At 46.8% G+C, this 17,416-nt stretch overlaps 1 protein-coding gene across 1 annotated transcript; it reads right to left on the bottom strand.

The window, feature by feature from the left end:
* Positions 1–5,172: 5,172 nt before the first annotated feature.
* Positions 5,173–14,852, bottom strand: LOC141103839 (uncharacterized). The gene is made up of 5 exons (XM_073593863.1): positions 14,715–14,852; positions 12,832–12,872; positions 12,675–12,749; positions 8,944–9,142; positions 5,173–5,763 (listed from the first exon to the last, which is right to left on the bottom strand). The coding sequence occupies exons 1-5, from the start codon at positions 14,779–14,781 to the stop codon at positions 5,351–5,353; spliced, it is 795 nt and encodes a 264-aa protein (XP_073449964.1). The 5' UTR covers positions 14,782–14,852; the 3' UTR covers positions 5,173–5,350.
* Between the last annotated feature and the right edge of the window lie 2,564 nt (positions 14,853–17,416).

Genomic DNA, 17,416 nt, shown 5'->3' with positions numbered 1-17,416 from the left:
TGGCCGGTGCCCCTGGAAGCTGGAAATAGTAGACACCACTACGACTGGCGAACGTGCCAGCTGGTCGCTCTGGCCTCCCGGTTGGATGGGAGAGCCGTGGCGGGAAGGGGGGGGACGTTGGGCATAATAGCCGAGCGGCTTTTTACCCACATCAGTTGTTATCCCAAGAAAGCCAACCCGCCGGCTCTACTAAAAATGTCTGCGGGCCCGGGGGTGCACGTGAAATTATCACGCGCACTGATGGGCCAGACATTTTAGCGGCGGCGGAGGTTGCGGACCCCCTGCATTAATATGACATCACAGGTATGACAGGAACATTAAAAGGTTTCAGGCTACATTCAGTGCTTACTCGAACCTCCATTTACATGTAGATGAGGTTTGAGTAAGTGCTGAATTTAGTGTGAAACGCGTCGTCCTTTTATTGTTACCTGTCATACCTGTGATGTCCTTTTAATGCGTCAATAAAGATACCGAGGAGTTCAGCAATATTCTGGATTTGTGCATTTTACAGCATTGTAAGAATACACACAAGAAACATACAATCATCAAGACAGGCGATTTTTATATACCTTTTTATTTCTTTAAATGTTCCCTGGAAAAAAATAAAAAATAAATAAAGACCAAAATAATGCAATAAAATAAACACTTTATTGCAATGTTTTTTGCAAAATATGGAAGCATTATAAAAATCTTTGCATAATTTCCACAAATTTTGGATTTATTTGAAAATCGCTCATTATATGATGGCGATATTGTTTGCTCTCACCACCGCGGGTTCGTTTTTCAAAAACGCGCTTTGAACGATTTTTCGCCTGGTGTATGGCCAGCATTAGGCAGGAATTCGACTTTTAACACCCCCCTCATGTAAAATACTGCCATATAACGTGTTCAACAGAGAGGTGTGAAGGGCGGCCTTGCCCCAGGGTGTTGCTTTCTAGCGGATTGAGAACTACAACCCTAATGAACATGGCTGGCTGGGACTAGTAGTTCCCTATCAGCCAGAAGGTCTGTGCTCTGATTTCTCTTTGCCCTTCATCTGCTGAAACTAATTAGAGAGAACATAATTTTTTTTTTTAATTAGCAGAGGAAATGCAATCTCCCAGGTGCGCCCCCCCCCCCCCCCCCGCACTCATACCGCATTATTGATTAAAATATAATAGGCTGTAATTTAACAGAGCTGCAGCTGCTCAGCCACCTTCTGCGAAATACGAACATCGGTCAATACTTGTTGTAGAAATAATTGGAGACAAGAAAGGCTCATTCGATGCTGTCCTGTGTGATCGTGGAAGGTGCGAGGCCCGCGGGTGTCCGCAGCGCGCCTGCATTGTGTCTGCGACGGTCACAATTGGGCTTGTCTCTAATTTCTCCCCGCAGATGTGCTCTGATGAGATGAATGCACCAACTTCCTAATACCAAAAGGCAAATCTCCCAATGTTTATGCCAGTGACCTTTTTTTTTTGTTTGTAATGAACCCCCTTCATGTCTAAGGGTAAAACAAATGTTAATGCCTAAGCACAATTTTGCAACTTTGACATGTGTTAGTAAAACTGTACATATCGTCACAACTACTTTGTGCATCCAGGTGGATTATACCGCGTGGTTTTTTTTTTTTGTTTTTTTTCAGGACATTGGGCTTTCATTTGGTGCTTAAGGTCTCATTCACATGAGTCAGATCCGTTTAGCGGAGTCCGCCAGATCAGCAGGAGATCGTTCCGTTGATGACAGGTCCGTCTCCACTCACTGAGGGGGGAGGGGCCTGTCAGAGCGCCACTGATTCTTATGGAGGGATCGGACAGCACGTCCGTTTTCATCAAATCTCATCCGATTAGAAGGCAGACGGGTGTCAGCGGACAAATCTCCGCTGACATCCGTTCCCCATAGGAGTCAATGGATGGCCTGCTCAGATCCGCCTGAAAAAAAGGCGGATCCGAGTGGGCTTGCCGTGTGAAAGGGGCCTTATGGTTATGGATATCTCCTGATTTACTTTGATAAAAAAAAAAATTGCGTTGGGACCAAAAAAAGAAAAATGCGCACTATTGTTTCTGGCCCTTACTACGAGTACAAACAACAACTAACATACACACATGTGGTATCGCTGTGATCGTCAGGAGAATTTATTTTGGGTTCTTTGGTGGTAGGTGATGGTAGTAACAAGAAATCTACAGCTAAATGTAAAAAAAAAAATTTTGACTATTGTGGTCCGGTTTTTCTTTGATAATGAAAAAAAAACAAAAAAAAAAACTGGACAACAATAGTCAAAAATTTTTTTTTTTACATTTAGCTGTAGATTTCTTGTTACTACCATCACCTACCACCAAAGAACCCAAAATAAATTCTCCTGACGATCACAGTGATACCACACGTGTGTATGTTAGTTGTTGTTTATACCTGTAGTACGGGCCAGAAACAATAGTGCGCATTTCTTTTTTTTTTTTTTAGTCCTAACTTTTTTTTTTTTTTTTAATTAAAATAAATAAATAATCCTTCCCAAAATATACTGGCCTTGATCTTCAAACACCAACCCTGGCATTGACCTACTGTAGATCAAACCTTGATCTAGGTATTATTATTTGTTTATTTTTACACACACTTTTTTTTTTGTCTCTCTGCAAGCAGAGAGAGATACAATGTATCTTTCCTCTCCATTCACAGAGAGAGAGAGAAACACAGGAGTGGGATTCACAGTGACTGATCATTGTGGTAGCCAATCAGAGGCTACCACAGTGATCAGGTCAACCAGAATCAGGAGTTCTGGGTGCTCAGCGTTAGCGCGGGGCCCGGGGCTCTCTGTGCTGGGAACGCGTTGTGCGATGCACTTTCAGCAACAAGACAGATACACATATATGCGGCTCCACAGAGAAAAAAAAACAGTGGGGCCGTGTATATGTGTTGTGTCGGTGTGAAGGGGGTTAAAATATCAGTTCTGAAAACTCTCATCTATGTTGGTGATAACTGAGTGATAGTGATAATTGCTCTAAGCCTGTAGGACATAAAGCTCGGTTCACACTGCTGTGACCACAAAGTCGTGCGACTTCCAGGGCAACTTTGCATAGCGACTTTGGCAAATCAAAACAATAGAGTATGAGGCACATTTTTGATCATACTAAACTCTCTGAAGTCACAGCCAAACTTGCAAAGATAAAACAAAAGAAACGACACGTATGCATGTGTATAAACGCATGCATATGCATTTGTAAGTGCGCAAATTAAGTCTAAACAAAGGGGGGGGGCGTAACGTTTAAACACATCTATACGCAAATATTTTACTGATCATTACGCAGGCATTTTTCTCCTAGACCTCCTTGCGACTTTTCTGATTTTAACATTGCAGTCTATGGCACTCATGTCGCAAGGAAGAAAAAGAAAAGAAGTGCAGGAACTTTTTTTTTGTCGCTGCAATTAAATTGAAACCCATTAAAATGATTGTGTTTTGACTTGTGTGACATAGTTGCATTACATTTCATACACAAAGTACATTAAAAGAGTAGCTCAGCTAAATAGAAAAAAAACTGATGCATGTCTCCTGCGTTGTCACGAGACCACGCATTGATCACTGTACAGTGCATCCGGATAGTATTCACATCGCTTCACTTTTTCCACATTTTGTTATGTTACAGCCTTATTCCAAAATGGATTAATTATTTTCCTCAAAATTCTACAAACAACACCCAATGACAACGTGAAAGAAGTTTGTTTGAAATCTTTGTAAATTTATTTAAAATAAAAAAGGAAAAAATCCCATGTACATAAATATTCACAGCCTTTGCCATGACACTCGTAATTGAACTCAGGTCCATCCTGTTTCCACTGATCATCCTTCAGATGTTTCTACAACGTGATTGGAGTCCACCTGTGGTAAATTCAGTTGATTGGACATGATTTGGAAAGGCACACACCTGTCTATATAAGGTCCCACTGTTTACAGTGCATGTCAGAGCACAAACCAAGCCATGAAGTCCAAGGAATTGTCTGTAGACCTCCAAGACAGGATTGTATGGAGGCACAGATCTGGGGAAGGGTACAGAAAAAGGTCTGCAGCATTGAAAGTCCCAATGAGCACAGTGGCTTCCATCATCTGTAAATGGAAGAAGTTTGGAACCACCAGGACTCTTCCTAGAGCAGCCTGCCCGGCCAAACTGAGAGGTCGGGGGGAGAAGGGCCTTAGTCAGGGAGCTGACCAAGAACCCGATGGTTACTCTGACAGAGCTCCAGCATTTCTCTGTGGAGAGAGGAGAATCTTCCAGAGGAACAACCATCTCTGCAGCACTCCACCAATCAGACCTGTATGGTAGAGTGGCCAGACAGAAGCCACTCCCCAGTAAAAGGCACATGACAGCCCGCCTGGAGTTTGCCAAAAGGCACCTGAAGGACTCTGCACCGTTCATCACCTGGCCTATACCACCCCTACAGTGAAGCATGGTGGCGCCAGCATCATGCTGTGGGGATGTTTTTCAGTGGCAGGAACTGGGAGACTAGTCAGGATCGAGGGAAAGATGAATGCTGCAATGTACAGAGACATCCTTGATGAAAACCTGCTCCAGAGCGCTCTGGACCTCAGACTGGGGCGAAGGTTCATCTTCCAACAGAACAACGACCCTAAGCACACAGCCAAGATAACAAAGGAGTGGCTACGGGACAACTCTGTGAATGTCTATGAGTGGCCCAGCCAGAGCCCAGACTTGAACTCGATTGAACATCTCTGGAGAGATCTGAAAATAGCTGTGCACCGACACTCCCCATCCAACCTGAGAGGTCCTGCAAAGAAGAATGGGAGAATAGGTGTGCCAAGCTTGTATCATCATACTCAAAATGACTTGAGGCTGTAATTGGTGCCAAAGGAGCTTCACCAAAGTATTGAGCAAAGGCTGTGAATACTTATGTACAGGGGATTTTTTTATTTATTTTTTATTTTTAATAAGCTTGCAAAGATTTCAAACAAACTTCTTTCACGTTGTCATTATATTGTTTGTAGAATTTTGAGGAAAATGATAAATTTAATCCATTTTGCAATAAGGCTGCCACATAACCAAATGTGGAAAAAGTGAAGCGCTGTGAATACTTTGCAGATGCATTGTAAACTGGAAGTGGCAAAAAAAAGCCGCAGGAGATCAGCAGCACTGAGATGCAACAAAATGATGATTTTAGGACAGCACACGGCTGGAAAAGCAAATGTAGGACGCACAATGCTTTTTATTTATTGCCACATAGAAATTTTTTTTAAAAAATGCTAAAAAATATAAATAAAAAAATATATTTTATTTTTTTTGCACTGTTGAAAACAGTATTAGATAATAAAGGTTGTAGGATATTGAAAAATATAAATAAGGGAGCCCTTAGACATAGCCAAGTGTTAGCTTTCCTCATCAGAAGATGAATAACAGTCTAACCCTATAAGCCCCTTGCTTCTCCCACTGGTATGCGGGTCTCCTCCTCCCGCCGCCTCCTCCAAGTTGTTCGCAGAGTTGGGGACGTTTTGCTGCGGACAGCCCGACATCAAAATATCTTTGAGCTTCTTTGCCGTCTCCCCTCCGCCAGTGTTATAAGCTGATCTCCCCCAGATGTCTCTCGGCTGAGATTTGGCATTGTTGAAGAGGAGAGGTGCATCCTGGACTTCCGGATCGATACAGGCCGGAGCAGGAGAAGGTGGCTGCAGTTTATTGACCCTTTCCTCTGGTGCTTCCTCCTCCGAGTCACTTCTGTGCTCCTCCTTCGCTTTCTTTGAGAGAACGGGCGTGTACAGCAATTTTCCGCTATTGGTTTCATCTTAAAAAAAAAAATAATAATAATATTTGAGTCAGCCATCATTCATTTTGTGAGATGATCTAACAATGCCACCAATGTCCCTCCTCCCTTTATACCTCCTATACTGCCTCTCCTCCCATTATACCCCCCCCCCCGGTACAACCCCCTCCGCTCATTATACCCCCGGTACCGCCCCCTCCTCATTATACCCCCCGGTACAACCCCCTCCGCTCATTATACCCCCGGTACAACCCCCTCCGCTCATTATACCCCCAGTACCGCCCCCTCCGCTCATTATACCCCCGGTACCGCCCCCTCCTCATCATACCCCCGGTACCGCCCCCTCCTCATCATACCCCCGGTACCGCCCCCTCCTCATCATACCCGCCGGTACCGCCCCCTCCTCATCATACCCGCCGGTACCGCCCCCTCCTCATCATACCCGCCGGTACCGCCCCCTCCTCATTATACCCGCCGGTACCGCCCCCTCCTCATTATACCCGCCGGTACCGCCCCCCCCCCCTCATTATACCCGCCGGTAACGCCCCCCCCCTCATTATACCCGCCGGTAACGCCCCCCCCCTCATTATACCCGCCGGTAACGCCCCCCCCCTCATTATACCCGCCGGTAACGCCCCCTCCTCATTATACCACCGATACCGCCCCCTCCTTATTATACCCCCCCAGTACCGCCCCCTCCTCATTATACCCGCCGGTACCGCCCCCTCCTCATTATACCCGCCGGTACCGCCCCCCCCCTCATTATACCCGCTGGTAACGCCCCCCCTCCTCATTATACCCGCCGGTAACGCCCCCCCCCTCATTATACCCGCCGGTAACGCCCCTCCTCATTATACCACCGGTACTGCCCCCTCCTCATTATACCCACCGGTACCGCCCCCCCTCCTCATTATACCCACCGGTACCACCCCCCTCCTCATTATACCCACCGGTACCGCCCCCCTCCTCATTATACCCACCGGTACCGCCCCCTCCTCATTATACCACCGATACCGCCCCCTCCTTATTATACCCCCCCCAGTACCGCCCCCTCCTTTCACTATACCCGCCCCCCCGGTACCGCCCCCCCTCCGCTCATTATACCCCCGTACTGTCCACTCCTCTCAGTTATATGACGCTGTACTACACTGTCGACAGTATGTAAAAAAAAAAAAAACCTCGCCATGCCTCTTACTAAATAACTTGGACTTTCTGCTTTTCAAAACAGGGGTCATTTGGGGGATATTTGTTCTGTAATTACAAAAAAAAAAAAAAAACGAGATAGGCCGATCAGGATTGATCAATTTTAGATATATACCTTACAGCCGTGGCCAAAAGTTTTGAGAATTACACAAATTAGGGTTGTGCCGAAACTAAGCATTTGTGAGTATCGGTAATCATGAAAACGCACAGATACCAGAAGTGATGCCAGCTTGGCAGTGGAACGCCTCCTCCTCTCCGGCCAGGTGTCTCCTCTGGCCCAGGGCTGTCTTAATACACGGGCCAACCTGGGTACTGCCTATGTGGGCAGGATCTGTAGTGCTCCAATCACATGGCATGAACAGGAGAGCGGGTGGGGATCAGAACAGTACAACTCCAGCACAAGTATCAGAGGCAAGATCGTTCCCCAATCTAAGGGGGTATTGGGGAGGGGTGGGCTCCCCCCTTCCAAGCCCTCCACCACCCCTGCCGCTTGCCAGAAGTCTCCGATCCCTGCATGGCACACATCTTGAGCACAAGACTAAGAGCTCCTCCTCCCCATCCCATTCCCCTATAGCTACGATGTGCATAGTGTATGGTATCACGGAATGGTACAGGTCGGAACTGCAACCAGTAGCCAGCTATACACTGTGCACATTGTAGCTGTAAGGAAATCAGATTTCAGCTTCAGCATGTGCTGTGTGGAAAGCAGGAGCTCTGCCTTTGTTCTGGCTGTGTACAATGCAGGAATGGGAAACAGATCTGTACTGTGCCCCACCTACCCACCCTGTACTGTACCCTCCTTGTGTTGCGTCCACAAGCTGTCACCTCTGCCCCCATGTCTCCCAATGGCCCTCCCATCCACTCCCTCCCCCCCCCCCCCATCCACTCCCCCCCCCCAGCGATCACAGCCTTTTCCATCCCAAACTCTACCACCCCACAATCCCTATTTCACCCCATCCTCAACTACCCTGCCCTCATTTATCCCTCTACAGCCCCCCCCCCCTCCCCCCTCCCCCCCCCCCACACACACACAAATTCTGACAAACTCCAAGCATTGATTATGCAAGAATGGGGCGGCCATCAGTCAGGATGTGGCCCAGAAGTTGATTGACAGCATGCCGGGGGAATTGCAGAGGTCTTGGAGAAAAAGGTAATCACTGCAAATATTGACTCTTTGCATAAACTTCATGTAATTGTCAATAAAATCCTTTGACGCTTATCAAATGCTTGTAATTATACTTCAGTATACCAGAGTAACATCTGACAAAAAGATCTAAAAACACTGAGGCAGCAGACTTTGTGAAAATTTATATTTGTGTCATTCTCAGAACTTTTGGCCACGGCTGTAGTTTGCAGCCTCTATAACTTTCCTACAGACTAAATAATATACACTGATTTGGGTTATTTTGACCAAAGAAATAGAGCAGAATACATTTTGGCCTAAATTTCTGAAGAACAATTATTTATTTGCAAAATTTTATAAACAGAAACAAAGAAAAATTTATTTTTTTCAAAATTTTTGTTCTTATTTTGTTTATTTAGCATAAAATAAAAAAACCCCAGAGGTGATTAAATACCACCAAAAGAAAGCTCTATTTGTGTGAAAAAAAAAATAAAAATTTTATTGGTCAGCAGTGTTGTATGACCGCGCAATTGTCATTCAAAGTGCGACAGCGCTGAAACCTGAAAATTGGCCTGGGCAGGAGGGGGGTGGAAGTCCCCGGTTTTGAAGCGGTTAATTAGCTCCACTTTTACATTTGGCGCATTCAACACGACGCAATGTAAAGTGGTGCATTTAAATGCAACACAATGTAAAAGTAAAGCATTTGAGAACTGCCTGCATTTAGTGTACGAGTCGCTGTCGGAACCAAAAGTGTCTCAAATGCTTCATGAATTTGGTGTAATACATTAGCAAGAGGGATTAACGCCAGAAAAGTGGCGCAGCAGCTTTACTGAATTCCCCCCATTGTGTCTTCATGCACCCCATTACCTAGATACCTGTGTCTACCCACGATGGCACTTTGCCATCCGCAGTCCTCTTCCTGGTGTACCCTCGGGGTTTCCACGGGTGATCCTTGCAGGACGGGTCTAATCTGCGCAACTTCCACAGGTAACTCTGATACTCTTTCTTTAGGGCCTCAATCTTTCCCTCGAATTCTCCAATCTTTCTTTCTGAATAGTGACTCAGCTGAGATTGCTGTAAATGGATGGGAGAGTTGGTCAAAAAAGGCCTAAGCAGTGAAATGAAAAACACATTTATTAATAGTAACCCATCATAAGATCATTACAGGTAAAAAAAACAGAATTACCTCTTCCCACTTTAAAAGAAAAAAAAAAAAACCACACACACACACACACACACACACACACACACGTTAGGTACCTGGTAACTTCTTTTCTAGGAAGTCTTCCAGGGCAGCATCTGAGAGGTAGGAGAAGTCCATCTCTCAGATGCTGCCCTGGAAGATGACTTGAGAAAAACATGGCACTCATCCAATGACTGGTCACATGACCAATGTTGTGAGGCACTGACACCATCGATGGGATACCGTTCCTCCCACTGACACCAACAACGGGGCACTAGCCCACCCACTGACACAGACGACGGGGCAATACTCCTCCCACTGACGACGGGGCAATACTCCTCCCACTGACGACGGGGCAATACTCCTCCCACTGACGACGGGGCAATACTCCTCCCACTGACGACGGGGCAATACTCCTCCCACTGACGACGGGGCAATACTCCTCCCATTGACACCGACGAGGCACTAGTCCTCCTAATGACATCAATGACAAGGGACTCGGGGTATCAATCAGCGCAGACCCCCCCCCGTCAGGAGAGCAGCCTCTCTGTCAGACGTGAGTAAAGAAAAGCTGATACATGGCTCTTCTTGTTTACACCGTGACTGGATACAGCTGGTCACATGGTAAAGAGAGTCTCTGTCATCTGTGTTGCAGTGTGTAAGACTGACACGCCGCACCACCGATCGCCGCGCTGCGTGCCCCCCGTGGGCGCACGCCGGCTGTTATTCTGAAAGACGTCATATGATGTCCTGTCAGGGTAACGGAACCACCGCCCAGGCTGTCATTTTGCTACAGGTTGGGCAGGAAGTGGTTAATGAATTAAAAAAAAAACAACAGAAAAAAACGTTTACATATGCGACCTACCGATGTGTTCACTTCTGCACGTGAGCATGGAGGGATGGGGGCGTTTTTTATTTTTACACTGTACCTTTAAATTAATTTTTTTTGGATCACTTTTATTTCTATTACAAGGTTTATAAACATCCCTTGTAATAGAAATAATGGATGACAGGTCCTCTTTAAGGAGAGATCTGAGGTCAAAATGTCACTTCCGCCCATAGCTCTTAAAAGGGACATTTTTTTTTCGTTGCGTTTTAGTATAAATATGAGAAGTGAGGTCTTTTTGACCCCAGATCTCATATTTAAGAGGTCCTGTCATGATTTTTTTCTATTACAACGGATGTTTACATTACAGTAATAGGAAGAAAAGAGACACAATTTTTTTTTTTTTTTTTTTAAAGAACAGTGTAAACATAAAAAATAAAAGGTAAAATAAATAAGAAATAGAAAAAAAAAAATTTAAATGCGCCCTGTCCCGCCGAGCTTGCGCACAGAAGCTAACGCATACGTGAGTATATATGAAAACGGTATTCAAACCACTCATGTGAGGTATCGCCGCGATCGGTAGAGCGAGAGCAATAATTCTAGCCCTAGACCTCCTCTAACTCACAACTGGTAACCTGTAGAATTTTTTTTAAACGTCGCCTATGGAGATTTTTGAGGATAAAAGTTTGTCACCATTCCACGAGCGGGTGCAATTTTGAAGCGTGACATGTTGGGCATCAATTTACTCGGCGTAACATTATCTTTTACAATAAAAAAAAAAAAAAAATTGGGCTAACTTTACTGTTGTTTTATTTTTTAATCCCAAAAATGTGAAAAAAGGAAGACACATATAAAAGAGACAAGAAAGGCTGCACACCCCGGAATTGGATTAAAGAAAAATTATTTTCCCCATGGGGCTTTAAAACAGCAATGCACATAATGAAAGGAAGTTCTTAATGGATGTATAAAAAGTTTTATCTAATATCATTTAAACCATGATATTGGATAAAACTTTTTATACATGCATTAAGAACTTCCTTTCATTATGTGCATTGCTGTTTTAAAGCCCCATGGGGAAAATAATTTTTCTTTAATCCCAAAAATGTATTTTTTCCAAAAAAAGTGCGCTTGTAAGAACGCTGTGTAAATACGGTGTGACAGAAAGTATTGCAACGATCGCCATTTTTTTTTATTCTCTAGGGTTTTACAAAAAAAAAAAAAAAAAAAAAAAATGTATAATGTTTGGGGGTTCTAAGTAATTTTCTATCAAAAAAAAAAAAAATGTTTTTAACTTGTAAACAACAAATCTTAGAAAGAGGCTCTGTCTTTAAGTGGTTAAGGTACAAGCACGTCAACAGTCTATAACAGGGGTCTTCAAACTGCAGCCCTCCAGGTGTTCAGGAACTACAATTCCCATCATGCCGAGTCATGTCTGTGAATGTCAGAGTTTTACAATGCCTCATGGGATGTGTAGTTCTGCAACAGCTGGAGGGCCGTAGTTTGAGGATCCCTGGTCTATGATGACACTACGGGGCTGATTTACTATATAGTAGGTGAGGTTGAAAAAAGACACAAGTCCATCAAGTCCAACCAATGTGTGTGATTATACTAAAACTGGAGAGTGCAAAATCTGGTGCAGCTCTGTATAGAAACCAATCAGCTTCCAGGTTTGTTTGTCAAAGTTTAATTGAACAAACTGAAGTTAGAAGCTGATTGGCTCCCAAGCACAGCTGCACCAGATTTTTCACTCTCCAATCCTTAGTTATATGTGATTGTAAAATAATAACAGGTTTTGGTAAAAGAGCTCCGCCCAAAAAGGGGAAGTTTCACTTTAAGGCCTCTTCCCCCCCCCCCCCTCCCTGCCTGCAATCTTCTGGGACATGTAACAGGCTCCAGAAGACCGCAGGACTATTCACAATGAGCGGTGCGGCTCCCGCATGCGCAGTGGGCACCCAGCTGTGAAGGCGCAAAGTTGAGATGCTGGGTACAGAGCGATGAGGAAAGGAACGGCTGGGGGTGAGCACATCGCTGGATCCTGGGACAGGTGAGTGGCTGTTTATTAAAAGTCAGCAGCTACACTTTTTGTAGCTGCTGACTTTTAATAAGAAAAAACACAAAATTGACTGGAGCTTCTCTTTATTATAATAATACATAACATTTTTCAAAGCTAATAAATAAGTTGACTCAAAAACCAATTCACCACAAAGCAGATAATTTAGTAATAGATTGGTTTTGTCAGGATGGATAATTGATGCAATTCCTAGTCTTACCAGTAGGTGTCAGCACTTCTCTGTTAGTCCTATCCCTAGTAAGGGAGGGTTAGAACCCTAGTCAGGTTTTTTTCTTCCCCCATCCGTGTCCCACTGGGGAGATCTCCCCTCACTTCCTGTCCCATAGCCAAACCGGAAGTGAGAGGAAAGTGAAGTTGTTACTGTCCCCATTGGAAGCTTTCTCCTCTATCCCTATGGTGGTGACAACCCAAAATCCAATTTTTTTTTTTTTCATCTCACTTTGAGGCCAGATGTTTACCATTTAAATATAAAGAACGATATAAAGGTCTCTCCTCTTTGGTGTAGTGATGCTCGGCACCGTCTTACCTCTAAATAATATTCTATCTCATTTTTGATGCTGGGGATCCATTTCTTCACATCTGTGGCTGTGTGCAGCGCCCCCTGCAGGAAACATGGAGGGGAGACTAGTAAAAGGGGACGGTGGCAAAAGTCATTTATAGGACAGCTCTGGTCCGGGGCTCACCAGTTTGGGGCGATTACTGCCGATGTCCTTCACACGTCCCTCTAATAGAGAAAACAAAGGTGGAGATCAGTCCCCCAAAAACCGACATTTCAGGTGAGGGAGGAGTCTGCCGATCTCTTCTCAACCCCCTGTACTCCCCCTCCTCTCATTATATCCCCCCTGTACTCCCCCCTCCATTCATTATACCCCCCTGTACTCCCCCTCCTCTCATTATATCCCCCTGTACTCCCCCTCCTCTCATTATATCCCCCCTGTCTCCCCCCTCCTCTCATTATATCCCCCCTGTACTCCCCCTCCTCTCATTATATACCCCCCTGTACTCCCCCTCCTCTCATTATATACCCCCTGTACTCCCCCCTCCTCTCATTATATACCCCCCTGTACTCCCCCCTCCTCTCATTATATACCCCCCTGTACTCCCCCCTCCTCTCATTAAATCCCCCCTGCATTCCCCCCTCCTCTCATTATATCCCCCCCTGTACTCCCCCCTCCATTCATTATACCCCCCTGTACTCCCCCTCCTCTCATTATATCCCCCCTGTACCTCCCCCTCCTCTCATTATATCCCCCCTGTACTCCCCCCTCTCATTATATCCCCCTGTACTCCCCCTCCTCTCATTATATCCCCCCTGTACTCCCCCCCTCCTCTCATTATATCCCCCCTGTACTCCCCCTCCTCTCATTATATCCCCCCTGTACTCCCCCCTCCTCTCATTATATCCCCCTGTACTCCCCCCTCCTCTCATTATATCCCCCCTGTACTCCCCCCTCCTCTCATTATATACCCCCCTGTACTCCCCCCTCCTCTCATTATATACCCCCCTGTACTCCCCCCTCCTCTCATTATATACCCCCCTGTACTCCCCCCTCCTCTCATTATATACCCCCCTGTACTCCCCCCTCCTCTCATTATATCCCCCCTGTACTCCCCCCTCCTCTCATTATATCCCCCTGTACTCCCCCTCCTCTCATTATATCCCCCTGTACTCCCCCTCCATTCATTATACCCCCTGTACTCCCCTCCTCTCATTTATCCCCCTGTACTCCCCCTCCTCTCATTATATACCCCCCTGTACTCCCCCCTCCTCTCATTATATACCCCCCTGTACTCCCCCCTCCTCTCATTATATACCCCCTGTACTCCCCCCTCCTCTCATTATATACCCCCCTGTACTCCCCCTCCTCTCATTATATACCCCCCTGTACTCCCCTCCTCTCATTATATACCCCCCTGTACTCCCCCCTCCTCTCATTATATACCCCCCTGTACTCCCCCTCCTCTCATTATATCCCCCCTGTACTCCCCCTCCTCTCATTATATCCCCCCTGTACTCCCCCCTCCTCTCATTATATACCCCCCTGTACTCCCCCTCCTCTCATTATATCCCCCCTGTACTCCCCCCTCCTCTCATTATACCCCCCTGTACTCCCCCCTCCTCTCATTATACCCCCCTGTACTCCCCCCTCCTCTCATTATACCCCCCTGTACTCCCCCCTCCTCTCATTATACCCCCCTGTACCCCCCCTCCTCTCATTATATCCCCCCTGTACCCCCCCTCCTCTCATTATATCCCCCCTGTACCCCCCCCTCCTCTCATTATATCCCCCCTGTACTCCCCCCTCCTCTCATTATATCCCCCCTGTACTCCCCCCTCCTCTCATTATATCCCCCCTGTACTCCCCCCTCCTCTCATTATATCCCCCCTGTACTCCCCCCTCCTCTCATTATATCCCCCCTGTACTCCCCCCTCCTCTCATTATATCCCCCCTGTACTCTCCCCTCCTCTCATTATAATCCCCTGTACTCCCCCCTCCATTAATTATACTCTCGTCATTATACCCCCCTCATTATACCCCCCCTGTACTCTCCCTCCTCCTCTCACCTTCCCTCTCTCTCTGCAGCCACACTCGGTTTAGTCTCCCCAGCTGCTTCTCCTCATTCCTGGCCATGTTTACTTCCTGGTCCCGGGAGATGACGTCACTTCCACGTGCCTCCGAGAGGCGGAACTCACCAACCTGGAACTCCTAAACCAATCAGGACGCCGCCTCAGGGGGCGGGGCTGTATATATTCAGCGTTCGGCTCCCACCGATCACATGAGAGGATCGGCCTGTCAGATTATGTGCCTCTCTGATAGAGATCTGCTCTGTCCGATGGAGGAACTATATGTCCCCACTCTTCTCTTCACTCCTCTCCTCTCCTCTCCACTTCACTCCTCTCCTCTTCACTCCTCTCCTCTCCTCTTCACTCCTCTTCACTCCTCTTCACTCCTCTCCACTTCTCTCCTCTCCTCTTCACTCCTCTCCTCTTCACTCCTCTCCTCTCCTCTTCACTCCTCTTCACTCCTCTCCTCTTCACTCCTCTCCACTTCTCTCCTCTCCTCTTCACTCCTCTTCTCTCCTCTTCACTCCTCTCCTCTTCTCTCCTCTTCACTCCTCTCCACTTCTCTCCTCTTCACTCCTCTCCTCTTCACTTCTCTCCTCTCCTCTTCACTCCTCTCCTCTTCACTCCTCTCCTCTTCTCGGAACCAAAATATATAACCTTCTCCTCCTAGTAATGGGGGTTTCTGAGCTTGGGGGGCCGGGATCAGTAACTTCTCCCCCCATGTTGATGGGTTTTGGCCTCCAGAATCCAGGGGCAGTGACCATTTCTCCTCATGTGATGGGGTGCCGGCCAATGATTGGCCCCCAGGGGCCGGGGTTATTATCCTTCTCCCCACAAGTGACGGTGTTCCAGCCAAGCGATTGGCCCACTGGCCCGGAGGTTCATAACCTTCACCTAAGTGATGAGGTCCCTGTCTGTCGATTGGCTGTCAGGGTCAATAACTCCCCCCCCCCCCCCCCCCAGTGTGATGGGGCTCCTGTTCACAATGGGAGGGGGGAAAGGTTATTGCTGGGGGCCAAGGTCAATAACCCCCCCCCCCCAGTGTGACGGGGCTCCTGCTCAGCAACCAGGGTCAATGACCTTCTCTCCTTGTGTGACATGGTTCCGGCCCAATTGATTGGACCCCATGTTACAAGGCTCTGGCCCAAAAATTGGCCCCCAGGGGTTGGGTTCAATAACCTCTCCAATGTAATGGGATACCGGCCTGGCAATTGACCCCCTATGGTTGGGGTTAATATCCTCCCCCCCCCCCATATGATCGGGTTCCCGATCCCAGGGCCATTAACTTCTCCCCCCAGATGATGGGTTCCTGCCCAGCTATTGGCATCCAGGATCCAAGGTCAGTAACTAGGGATGAGCTTCGAGTTCGAGTCGAACTCATGTTCGACTCGAACATTAGCTGTTCGCAAGTTCGCCGAACACCGAACAATTTGGGGTGTTCGCGGCAAATTCGAATGCCACGGAACACCCTTTAAAAGTCTATGGGAGAAATCAAAAGTGCTAATTTTAAAGGCTTATATGCAAGTTATTGTCATAAAAAGTGTTTGGGGACCTGGGTCCTGCCCCAGGGGACATGGATCAATGCAAAAAAAAGTTTTAAAAACGGCCGTTTTTTCAGGAGCAGTGATTTTAATAATGCTTAAAGTCAAACAATAAAAGTGTAATATCCCTTTAAATTTCGTACCTGGGGGGTGTCTATAGTATGCCTGTAAAGGGGCGCATGTTTCCTGTGTTTAGAACAGTCTGACAGCAAAATGACATTTGGAAGGAAAAAACACATTTAAAACTACCCGCGGCTATTGCATTGCCGACAATACACATAGAAGTTCATTGATAAAAACGGCATGGGAATTCCCCCCAGGGAAACCCCGAACCAAAATTGAAAAAAAAAAAAATGATGTGGGGGGGTCCCCCTAAATTCCATACCAGGCCCTTCAGGTCTGGTATGGATATTAAGGGGAACCCCGGCCAAAATTTAAAAAAAAAAATGACGTGGGGTTCCCCCTAAATTCCATACCAGACCCTTCAGGTCTGGTATGGATTTTAAGGGGAACCACGCGCAAAAAAAAAAAAAAAAAACGTCGTGGGGTTCCCCCAAAAATCCATACCAGACCCTTATCCGAGCACGCAACCTGGCAGGCCGCAGGAAAAGAGGGGGGGACGAGAGTGCGGCCCCCCCCCCCTCCTGAACCGTACCAGGCCACATGCCCTCAACATTGGGAGGGTGCTTTGGGGTAGCCCCCCAAAACACCTTGTCCCCATGTTGATGAGGACAAGGGCCTCATCCCCACAACCCTGGCCGGTGGTTGTGGGGGTCTGCGGGCGGGGGGCTTATCGGAATCTGGAAGCCCCCTTTAACAAGGGGACCCCCAGATCCCGGCCCCCCCCCCTGTGTGAAATGGTAAGGGGGTACTTACCCCTACCATTTCACTAAAAAACTGTCAAAATAGTTAAAAATGACAAGAGACAGTTTTTGACAATTCCTTTATTTAAATGCTTCTTCTATCTTCCTTCATCTTCTTCTTCTTCTGGTTCTTCTGGCTCTTCTGGTTCTTCCTCCGGCGTTCTCGTCCAGCATCTTCTCCGCGGCGTCTTCTATCTTCTTCTCCTCGGGCCGCTCCGCACCCATGGCATGAGGGGAGGCTCCCGCTCTTCTCTTCATCTTCTTCTTCATCCTCTTCTCTTCTTCATCTTCTTCATCT

Source organism: Aquarana catesbeiana, linkage group LG07 (genome assembly GCF_042186555.1).
Source record: "Aquarana catesbeiana isolate 2022-GZ linkage group LG07, ASM4218655v1, whole genome shotgun sequence".
Lineage (NCBI taxonomy): Eukaryota > Metazoa > Chordata > Amphibia > Anura > Ranidae > Aquarana > Aquarana catesbeiana.
Note: the sequence above shows the minus strand (reverse complement) of the source record. Positions and strands in the feature narration are given on the sequence as shown.